Genomic DNA, 12,401 nt, shown 5'->3' on the forward strand with positions numbered 1-12,401 from the left:
TCTTGTGATGATGTTGTCTATTCCACCTTTTTCTAGCTTACCAAGCAGTAGATTGTGGTGTACTTTGTTGAATGCCTTACTGAAATCTAAGTATACTCTGTCCACAACGTTTCACTTGTCTACTAATTTGGTCACTTTATCAAAGAATGAAATAAGATTGGTTTGGCGTGAACTGTTTTTAACAAACCTGTGCCGGCTACCAGTTATAACTTTGTTTGCTTTTAGTTGTTTGTAGATCTGTTTTTTTATTATCTTTTCTAAGATCTTCCCAGGTATTGATGTTAGACTGATTGGTTGTAGTTTCCTGGGTCTGTTTTTTTTCCTTTCTTGAAGATGGGAACTACATCAGCCCTTTTCCAATCCTCAGTTACTTCTCCAGTGCTCCAGGATTTTTGAAAGATGTGGTGCAATGGTTCTGAGATAGTATCTCCCAGCTCCTTCAGAACTCTGGGTTGTAATCTGTCAGATCCTAGTGATTTACTGTATATTCGCCAAGATCAGATCAGGTATTCTTTACCATGTCTTTCTTATTTTAATTTGTTTCTAGTTTGTCTTTTGCAGTATTTTTTTTTTTTTTTTGGTACTATGAAGACTGATGCAAAGAATGAGTTAAGCAGCTCTGCTTTCTCCCTATCGCTTGTTACTTCCTTGACACCTTTTCTCTTTAATGGACCTACAGTTTCCTTTTTTCTTGTTATTAATATGTTGAAAAAAACGTTTTTATTATTCTTGATTTCTATTGCAAGTCTTTGTTCATTCTCAGCCACACTGGAAGTGGTGCCATAGAAAATCCCGCCAAATGTGAAGATGCCAAAGGAATACTGCTAGTGAAGTTCATGGAGTGTGGTTCAACCATCAGTTCAGATGTCTACTGTGAAACATTACGAAAACTCAGATGAGCAATCCATAACAAGCATCGGGGCAGGCTGACTTCCGGTGTGGTGTTGGTTCACAATAATGCTTGCCCACACACCGCTAGATGCACCAAAGCAGTTCCGTTGGGATGTTTTTGATCACCCCCCATAGGCCAGATTTGGTGCTAGACGACTACTGCTAAGGAATTTCAAACCTTGTAAGACATTATCTCAAGTGACTCAATTTGTGTAGTTGTCTAATGTGTATAATAAAAGTTCTCTATCTGTGAATATCTGTCATTGATAACCAAACGGAGGTTTATTTCCGAATTGCCCTAGTAATTACAATGTTCTAAATTTTACAGAATGTAATTTTGAATTTTCCAACAATTTATACCTTGACTGTCAAAGATATTCTGCACATCAGTTAATATGGAACTGATTTTATTTTGCTGATTTCAGTCTTAGAATTAGAAACCAGGCATCTCTAAACCAAAGTTGGCCACTGAGTTTTTACACTTGAACTGTACTTTGCTTCAAAGCTAAAATCTAATAATTGCACAATTGCTAAACAAGCTATCCAGATAGGATTTAAGGCATGTGGGAGGGGCATTGTAAGGAGGGTGCAGATGTAACAACAGAAAAGTAATGATTTTCAAACAAAAAGATAGGCCTAGTATTGATATGAATTTACATTGGCTTTAAATTACCCACCCACTTTTAGACTTTCATTTCATGATTTATATCCATCATTATTTGCTGATGAGAAAAACCTTAGGTGATGTTCACAATCCCTTATTCTGTACAGTCTACACAAGATTCTTCAATGCATGTAGATCTTTTAATAAGATCTTGATAAAATTCATTTTAAATATTATTCTTTTTTCCCTGTGAACTATATAGGATACAATCCTATTCAGTTTCCCAGGAATAACCTCTACTAAATCCTGTATCAATCTGCATCATCAAACTTTATACAATCAGCAAGGTGTCTATATCAATTTTTCTTTCACTCCTTCATAACAAATTTGTTGTAATTATTCTAATTTAGTTAAAGCCTGCTTGCTTTCTGATTTTCAATGTGTTGAAACCACATTAAATTATGAGTTGTAGTTGAAAATTGTAGTTTTGCTATAAAGATGAGTCTCATTCTGTGGATGTAATATGGTGTAGCATTCCCTACCTGGATATACTGAACAGAAAATATGACTCTAAATAAATGTTACAATATTTAAAAGTTTTATATACTATAGTGATTGTCCTTCTTTTGAGAGAGAGAGAGGAGGAGAGGGAAAGGGAGACTGCATTATGAGGGCAAAAAAGAGCCAGCTGCTTCTTCTATACCAAAACACATGAGGGTTTTTATTTCAGTTTGTGGCTTTTGTTCTTAGGACATATAAGACATTTATAGCAAGAGAGTTGTGTTAATCTGCGGTAACCAAACATCAGGAATCAGGTAGCATCTTTTTCAGACTCACAGATTGTACTAAAAGGCATAAATATTATGAGCTATAACTCACTTTCTCAGAGACATATAGTAGTTCAAGGTTTCAGTCTATGTTAGAAGTATGAACATAGACAATGTTTTTTTAAAAAAAACATTGTAGTTGTTAATTGATAAATACAGTACTTGTAATTTTTTTCACATGTAACCTGTATCTGCATAATTACCCTGCCTTTCCTCTCTTTTATCCTAACTTAAATTCTGTATCAGTTTATTTACCCCATGCATTTAATGAAGTGAACTGTATCTTATGAAAGCGATGTGAAATAAAAGCAGTGATGTTATTGGTATTGCTTTACTTGCAGCTGAATGGGAAATTGGAAACTTCTTCTAGCGTTCTTATAAGTTAATTTGGCTGTTTCCTCATACCTAGTTAATAAAGTAGCCAAAGATTAATTGCTCCTGTGAGTTGCCTTGCAGTACTTGAATGTGCAGTAATAACTTTTAATTTATATGGATTTGGCCCTGTAACTTTGCCACAGAGTATGTCATACAGGGCCTCATGAAAGAATTTTCCTCAGAGGGCCTCTGCAAAAATGTTGGAGATGGGCCTTGAACTCTTGGCTCGGAACTGGCTTTTCCGTAGCAGAGACGGTAGTAATGCTGCTCATTGATCTAGAGATGTGCAGTCTGAGGTTTTTTCAGTGAGTACACAAGTTCTCTTCTTGTACATTGAAAATGAGAAGTGTTCTTCTGATAATTTTGCCAGATGAAATAAATTAAATGTACTTGAGACAGCAAAAGTCCTGATGCTGTGTATGATTTCCTCCTATTTCTTTTTGTAAATTTGTTTGTTTACTTTATTTGGCTTATTTTATTTATTTGTTTAAAATACTTGGGATCTGAGAGTATTAGGGGAATTATTGTAAAGGAAAAAAAGACAGGTAAAAAGATTATGAATACAGTAGGCTGGATAAAAGAACTTATTGGTTCATGCATTTATATAGAAACAATCATTAAATTATTGGCTTAAAGGCAACGTTTTTTTTTAACTGCTCATGGAGAAATATTTTAATTGTGTGTAGGGTGAATGAGTAAATAGTGGGTAGGCCTTGGAATTCTGTTTGGATTGCTATGAACATATTGTTCCTGATTAACAGAAATGATAAATCCACCACTAATACATAGTTGTAACCAGTGCTTTTTTTCTAAAAAAAAAAAAAAAAAGTGCCAGAACTCATACACGTCATACAACCCGCCTTTCCTACCCTAAAAAGTTCTATCCAAAAAAGGTGCCGGAACTCCGTTCTGGGCGTTCTATGAGAAAAAAAGCCCTGGTTGTAACAGAATATGTATGTATATGTGGAGGAAAGCTCCCCAGGTTTTCCATATGGATTTGTTACCAAAGGAAAAAATAAGATGAAAAAAATCTATTATATAAACTGTAATATTGACAAATCATTACCCTTCCTCTCTAGAAATAGAAAATAAAGTAGTAAGTCTCATACTCAATATAACCATTATTGAGCTTTTGAATTCTTAGCTTAGCCACCCCCTTAATCATTATCAATAAATCAGGAAACAAATCATATGCAGTTATGACTTTCATATTTAAAATGCAATCCTATGCAATGCAATCCTATGTATTTACTTTGAAATACATTCTACTGATTCAGTCCCATCAACCTCATATTTACTTTTGAAATTATTACTATTAGGTTTTAAAAAAATTATGAGGGCAAAAAAAGAGCCAGCTCCTACTTCTATACCAAAACACATGAGGGTTTTTATTTCAGTTTGTGGCTTTTGTTCTTAGGACATATAAGACATTTATAGCAAGAGAGTTGTGTTAGTCTGCGGTAATCAAACATCAGGAATCAGGTAGCATCTTTTTCAGACTCACAGATTGTACTAAAAGGGATAAATATTATGAGCTATAACTCACTTTCTCAGAGACATATAGTAGTTCAAGGTTTCAGTCTATGTCAGAAGTATGAACATAGACAATGTTTTTTTTAAAAAAACATTGTAGTTGTTAATTGATAAATACAGTACTTGTAATTTTTTTCACATGTAACCTTATCTGCATAATTACCCTGCCTTTCCTCTCTTTTATCCTAACTTAAATTCTGTATCAGTTTATTTACCCCATGCATTTAATGAAGTGAACTGTATCTTATGAAAGGGATGTGAAATAAAAGCAGTGATGTTATTGGTATTGTTTTACTTGCAGCTGAATGGGAAATTGGAAACTTCTTCTAGCGTTCTTATAAGTTAATTTGGCTGTTTCCTCATACCTAGTTAATAAAGTAGCCAAAGATTAATTGCTCCTGTGAGTTGCCTTGCAGTACTTGAATGTGCAGTAATAACTTTTAATTTATATGGATTTGGTCCTGTAACTTTGCCACAGAGTATGTCATACAGGGCATACTGTATTAGGTTTTTTAAAAATCTGATAATATATTTGCAATGCAGTCTTAAACATAAGATCAATGCAGGTAGATGAACTGAAGGGATTCCTGCCATGAGAATTGGAGGACAGTAGAAAAAGCAGAAAGGAAGAAAGGTTGGAGCCAAGTATAATATTTTTCCCTGTTAAGTGTAAAAATATTAACATTTGACTCTTTTGGAAAAAAGTTGGTCATCTCTAGCTTCTGTAGAATATTGTTTGAAGAATATAGTACATCATTTTTAATTCTTAGCAAAGGTGGAAGTTAAGAGTATTACTCTATTGCCTCTACTATTTAAATAGCCTGCAGTTCAATGGATTTTTTTGTTGGCCGTTTTTTGAATGGTTCTTTGTTGGAGAAATTGGGGGCTACATAATATTATTTATATTATAGTATTTATATTTATATAACGAGCTAATTTGGAATAGTGATGCAAGACACCAGGCTAGAAACTGGGAAACTGGGAATTCTAGTCCTGACTAAGGCACAAAATCAAGGGAATCACTTTGCGTAGTCAATTTCCCTCAGCTCTAGAAAGAAGGCAACGGCAAATCACTTTCAAAAATCTTCCCAAACTGCATGGACTTGTCCAAACAATGACTACTAATGACTTGGAGGCACTAACTAAATAAATGCATATAGTTATTATTCTTTTACATTGTCCAATGTATTTTTTACAAATGACAATCTTTCAGTTTGCAAAAGCCAATGATTGTTTGGTTCTTTACATTATTTCAAACACTAACAAAGCATTTACTTTAAGGAAGTAGTCACAAATTTTATATTCAATTTTAGGATTTAAAAGTTTTAAGGTTTGGTTATATATCAATATATAATTTGCTATAGAACACACCTTAGCAAATCCCTTTTTTCATTAGCAAAATTATAATGCTATTAAATCCAAGCAATGTTTATAAAATGTTGCAAGTGTATTTATAGTACATTTCCCACATTTCTGAATGAAGAACTATATTATGTTAATTGTAGGTGTTGGTAGATATTTCTTCTATATTAAAAATGTTGTGAGAGAAATGTTCTAGTATCTATCTATATCTAATAAGGCATTGTAGAAATTAAATTCATGAATACATGAAAGTATTAATTCATTGTTTTCCCAATCAGTGGAACAGTTAACTTGCTTTCCTTTCTGTTAATTAGTCTCAGATTTCCAGGTAGCTGTTGAAATATGTTTTTACTCATTTATTATATCTTTATTATATATGCTTGGTGGTAACAAATAAACATGGTGTTTCCAACAATAGTCGTAAACTAGAGTAGCAAAGCCAAACTTATAAATAGGGGGCCTAATAATATATAACTGGTATCATGAAACGGATGCATTGTTTAACAATAAGTAGCCTTGGAATGTTAAGTCTGGAATAGAAAGTGTATGGGAGAATATTAATCATGAGACTACCAAATCATATTCGAGCAGCAAAAGAAATAGGTCCACATTTCTATTTAGGGCCATTTTTTTTTAAAAAAAAGTGTAATACCCAGGGAGGAAGCTCTATTTTGCATTTCTGGAGCATATTTGGTTTATGATTGGTATAAATCACAGGTGTCAAACTCGCCGCGTCACATGATGTGTCGCGACGTATCATGACTTTCTTTGCATTGGTGGAGCTGGGGTGGGTGCAGCCTCCATATGATGCAACAGGCCCCAAATTTGCATTTGTAACAGGATGGGATATGGTGTGTTTTGCCCTCTGAATCCAACTGCTCCCTCCCCCACACATGGGGACTGCCTATTTAGTAATGCTGCCAGCCAGATCTTTTTCTTCAAAGAAATTCCTCTCTGTGCTGATTTTACTCAGAAAGTACAGTAACTGGTAATTTTATCATTTTTGAATTAGTAATTTAACTGGATATAAGAAACATATTCTAAGTCTAGAATCCTTGTCAAAATGAGAGTCACTAATTCATTATTAATTCATAATTTATGATTAGGGGATTGAAGAACGATTGCAGGAATTGGATATGTCTAGTCTAGTGAAAAGAAGGACTGGGGTGGTATGACAACAGTGTTCCAATATTTTAGGCGTTGCCACAAAAAGAGGGATCAACCTATTTTCCAAAGCAGCAGAAGGCAAGACAAGAAGCAATGGATGGAAACTAATCAAGGAGAGAAGTAACCCAGAATTACGGAGGGTCTTAGGATCTCCTGTCTGAGCAGGGGGCTGGACTAGAAGACCTCCAAGGTACCTTTCAACTCTGTTATTCTATTATTCCTAATGAGAAAAAAAATGGGATTGTGAAGAGGTTAAATTCTCTCTCTCCGGGGGAAGTCCTCCAATCCGACAGGAGAAAGGCTAGCTACACCTCGGTGACTAGTCCAAGCTACCGGCAGCCGAAGTCCAAAAGCATTAATCAGAACGTGCTTGGAACTGGGTGAGAATATCAATCTTCTCTCTCCTATTTTGTAATTGATTTCCTGAAAAAGATCCCCAAGAAACAAAAAATCCCACGCACTCCCACCCTTCCATAGACGGAAGCAACAAATTAATTTTTATGGGGGACAGAAATATATTGAAATGAAATTAATAATACTACAGTCTGGATAAATCTGAAAATTATGAAATCTGTTAAGATTTTATATTGGAAAGCGTATTGATGAAAATATACGAAAATAATTCTTTGTTTTAAAAGTTGGAAAATGAATAGCTACTGACATTTAGTGGAGGATTAGAGCATAAAGCTCAGAAATTGGCAAGACACCCAGAAATAGAGAACAACTTGTTCCTTTGAACCTCAGTGACTTCTACTCAAATAGAGAACAGCTGGGAACAAAGGAGAAAAATACACTGGGCTATCTACTATAGAGTGAGAACTACATTTATTTTAAAAACTGTTGACCTTCTGGGATTATAAATACTTACTGAGCTGTGATTTCTAGGCTCAAGAATTGTTTGCAGAGAAAGAAAAACCTTGACTTTTGGCTAGTCTTCTAGGGGGGAGTTTACTGGAAAGCTCTTAAGTGGTTAAACACTCTGGACTAAAATTTTGGCTGGCTGACAAGTGTAAGACCCCTGAACAGAAGAACGGTTACAAAATACTGCTTTCAATGGCACTTTGACAATTGGAAACACATTGGATTGTAAAAACCATATATAAAGAAAAGAACTATATAAGATTTGATGGTTTGGCTTTTAAGATTGGCTGGTTTGACAAGGCTAATTACAGAAACTATGGTACCAATGAAAGACTATCTGGAGGGGAGAGATAAAATGGATATTGCATATCTATCTAAAAGTGACAGGAAACCACACCTAATATTCCCTTCTGAAGGCTCCAGCCTGCAACATCAGAGATCTGCAGGAGCAATACTCCAAGACAAGACAAATTCATTCCAGGAGAAAATGTATGCAATGCTGTGACAGATTCAAATGACAATTGTTTCAAATCATGATGAGATTAAAAACAACTTTGATATATAAATGAGCACATCTTTAACCTAAACTTACAATTAAAAAACTCTCAGAAAACGATGAAAAAGAATGAACAAACAAATCAGATAACAGAACACAAACTACAGGAGAGTGATCCAAATAGGGAAGCTGCAAATGAACAGAATTACAACTTAATACAAAAAAGAAAAGAAAAAGAAAATCCGCAAGATTTTGCTACAACAATGAAAATGGAAAAGATATTTTATCTTTCAGGATTCCAAAACAAACTTGAGGATAAGAAAGAAGATCTAACAAAATGGATTATAGAGCTGCCAGGAGAATCATTACTGTTTAGGAGGAAAAAAACACACGTCCTACTTAATTTGTCTTTCCTATTCACAACAACATTCACAAGAACCCCCTGGCAAGCTGAACATATTGACTTGGAAAGCTACTTGACAAAAGAAGAAGGCAAGAGTTAGATTCAAGAGATTTGACTCGATTTACCAGATGGAGTACTATATGATTAAACACTTGTTTGAATATGCTTAAAAGAATAGATACATTTTGGATATAAAGGGGCCCTACAGTAAGAGAGATAAGATATAAAAGTAGTATAGTATCTTTCATAATATATGAAATGTAAAAATAGCGTATATGCCGGCGTATTAGGCGACCCGGCGTATAAGATGACCCCTGTCTTTATCGCTGAGCTGCATTCCTAGAATATCGTCTTATATGCTGGAAACTACCAGTATTTCCGGCGTATAAGACGACTCGGAGTATAAGACGACCGCCGTCTTTGGTGCCGAGTTTAGCGCTTCCGGAAATCGTCTTATACGCTGGCATATACGGTATTGGGATGGTGTATATGAATGAAAAGTTTGGATATTTAAATGTAATTAACATTGAAAAAATCATGACTGATAAGAATGGTTTGAACACTGAGAGGAAACTAAGCTTAAATAATGTGTCCTGAAAACAGGACACATAGTGATTCAATAAGATGACCTTTATAAATACAACTGAAACATAAGCCGATTAGAAAAGATGTTATATGTTGATGTTATTGTTATTTGTACAAACACAAGAAAAATGTTTATAATTAACCTTATATGCATTGAAAGTATTAAGAATTATATTTGTTTAATGTTGACAAAAGGAGAATGCTACTGGAAAAAGAGAAGATCAAGGAAACATATCATTAATTAATATATTAACTATGGAATTATAGAAATTAAGTATTATTGATTATTTTTAAACTCAGACAACACGCTATTTGCTAAGCACTAAAGACTGTTATTGTTAAAAATCAATAAAATATATTTTAAAAAAGGGAAGGATCAGAGATTTTTTTTCCCTCTACTATTTTGTGCCTGAATGTCTTGGATTTGGATTTCTCCCAATTACTTCCCTATGTTTGTAATAGAAATGTGATGGCAATACAGTAGTGAAGGCCAAATCTAACTCTAAGCTTGTGCCTCGGTATGCATATTTTTCCAATGAAACAGACCAAGACAGGAGATCCTTTTATTACAATTTCGGGATGTTAAAATTTAGCATGTTAATAAGGATAGACTATTTGGAATTCATGAAGAGACACACTAGATGACAATTAACTCTCTTATCCAAGACAAACTATAGTCATCCTGTTAAAACCAACATAGTTCTATCCTATCCTGACTTGGAGAGCAAAGACAGTTTTTATCTTGCAGTTTAGGAATGTTCCAGTAACAGAACAAAGACCTTTCTACATTCCAGTCTGCAATGGTCTGGTAAACCATTAACATCATTTAAAAGAGAGAAAAATAAGCCAAATTAAAACACAAAATAACTATGTTGGTTAGCAATTACACCATACTACAACGTCCATGTTGGTTCTACAAAGTTCATATTGTGTGGCTTTCAATATTTATATATTTTAAGCAATAAACTGGATGACTTACTTGGGATTATTCCAAAGTATTGCCACAGATTTTTAGGCGGGGATAGAAAATATTATTTCAAGAAAGTGTGCTCTATTAGATTTTCTATTTTAGTTCATATGGGACGTTCAATTAATTTATCAATACCTATTATGTACATTGTTTAAATAATGTATCTTATTTGTACAAAAGTTAAACTCAATGTTTTTAGGCTTTAGGATACATATACATGTATGATTGATTGATTTTCCATATATGTATCCATACTTAATTTTAAGCAAACTGAAGAATAGCTTGTACGCTGATAAATTATTCAAACATCATGATTGTCTTTTTCCTTCTGTGCAGTCAAATTAATACTTCAAGCTGAAGAGAGAGGTGTGGTGTCAATCAAAGGTATACGTGCAAACCGTTTCCTTGCTATGAATGAAGATGGACGATTGTTAGCATTGGTAAGCAGTTGTCAATACATTTTATTTTTTCCGTTCTCATAATTAAGGCTTTAGGATAGCAGGGTTTAGTATAAAGATCTTATATTTTATGGAAGCTAATTTCTAGGGTATTGCAGAATGCTTTCTAAAAATGCTAAATTTTTGAAGAACTTATGGGTTAGCATAGTTTCTACTTTTAAAGTTCTTATCCCACAGCACTTCTTCTCGTCTTCAACATGTTAGTTTTTACTATAATGGAGTCATATTTGTCTGATTTTTGAGTAAACTGATGAGGGAATTAGATTTAATTTAAAGGATATTCAATCTATAGGACTCTATACCACGTCAGATTTGAAGGCACATGTAGCACCTGTTTGTAACTCTTTAAACCCAAAAAATATTTTTCTGATCCTGCAGCTGCCATGCAAACCTGGGAAAAGGAGCTTTGGGTTCAGGGCACTGCGAGCAGGTGTTACACTCATTCCTCCATGCACTCCAAAGCAGCATTTCACTTTCAAATCTGAAATGCTGCAAGTTCAACTATTCCATGTGATTTATTTATACATTATATCAGAACAGGATAACAGAAGGTCTTTCTCGTGGTTTTCATTGCCCTCATAATAATACTTCTGATTTTCAGTGGCAAATTACTGAAGAACTGTTGTTTCCTAATATTCTTGGTATAAAAACACACAGTAATGATCCCTAAATTATTTGTTTATATGTGAAACCCTCCACATACACTTCATACGCCAGCTCCATACACTTCAGTTACTTCACTGTTGTTTGTTCTTCAGTAACTCTATCTACCTGTTTTATATTATTAATGAAATGGTTAATAATCCAAAAATTTGGAATAATTTCATTTAAATTCATAAAATATTAATTGTCCTTAAATTTTAGGTCAGGTTAAATGCTACTCATTTATATTCTAAAAGTTAAAACAGGATTTTAATGTGATTGACGGCACAATGCAATATCCTGGTATTCAGAAAATATTAATCCAAAACAAGTATTTGCAGCTATAGTTTTTTTTAGTTCATTACTATACTCCTACTAAAATCTCATAATCATAAGGATGTTAATCTTTCACATGGAAATAAGAAAACTAATTTGTAGAAAGCAGTTACTTTAGACTTAAGTAATTTTAACTAAGTTACTTTAGACTTAGTAGTTATTTATGGTATTTTTGGGTGTGATGATGGGTAAATGAGGAAATCTGCAATTAAAATGTTATGATTTGATCTAAACTCAATATAGATTTGATTATATCTTTTATATGAAGTGATTTATATCATTTTGGTAAATAGTTAATCAGCCAGAAGAACATATCTGATAAATCATTTTATTTTTTCACAAAGCCTATGAATAATACCTCCCTCTTTTTTTTTTACAGAAATATGTAACAGATGAATGCTTCTTTTTTGAACGCTTGGAATCTAATAACTATAACACATATCGGTCTCGTAAATATTGTGATTGGTACATTGCACTGAAACGAACTGGTCAGTACAAACTAGGACCAAAAACTGGACGAGGACAGAAAGCTATTCTTTTTCTGCCAATGTCTGCCAAAAGTTGATTTGAATATCACAGCTCATGAAATATTGTGTAACAATAGATGTTCCCTCCTCCACAATGCAAATTAATGTGATATTTTCCAATATTTGCTGATTGATTTCATATCATTAATGTGTAGAACTGTAACACTGAAAACCATTTTCATTCTCCATTTATATAAGGGTGTTTGTATGTGCATACTAACGTGAGTGTGGCATGAAGACATGGTTACATTTAAATATGTTGGTTAGTTAAGTATTTCCAACTAGATTTTATAATCATTTTAATCTGATGGTTTAGGAGTGGACATTCTGATTTAGGCTATTGAATGTGAAAAAAGTTTTAAAA

The 12,401-nt window shown here is 33.7% G+C and overlaps 1 protein-coding gene across 4 annotated transcripts in view; it reads left to right on the plus strand.

The window, feature by feature from the left end:
* Positions 1-12,260, plus strand: part of FGF2 (fibroblast growth factor 2) — a 36,157-nt gene extending 23,897 nt beyond the window's left edge. For all 4 annotated transcript variants that reach the window (XM_039320173.1, XM_039320175.1, XM_039320174.1 and 1 more), the window contains 2 exons: positions 10,411-10,514; positions 11,890-12,260. In XM_039320173.1, coding sequence (XP_039176107.1) covers positions 10,411-10,514; positions 11,890-12,075 — 290 coding nt within the window. In that variant the 3' untranslated portion in view covers positions 12,076-12,260. The remainder of the gene's footprint in view (positions 1-10,410; positions 10,515-11,889) is intronic.
* The last annotated feature ends 141 nt before the right edge of the window (positions 12,261-12,401 follow it).

The sequence above is a fragment of the Crotalus tigris genome, unplaced genomic scaffold (genome assembly GCF_016545835.1).
Source record: "Crotalus tigris isolate CLP2741 ecotype Arizona unplaced genomic scaffold, ASM1654583v1 scf7180000023625.2024221, whole genome shotgun sequence".
Taxonomy (NCBI): Eukaryota; Metazoa; Chordata; class Lepidosauria; order Squamata; family Viperidae; genus Crotalus; species Crotalus tigris.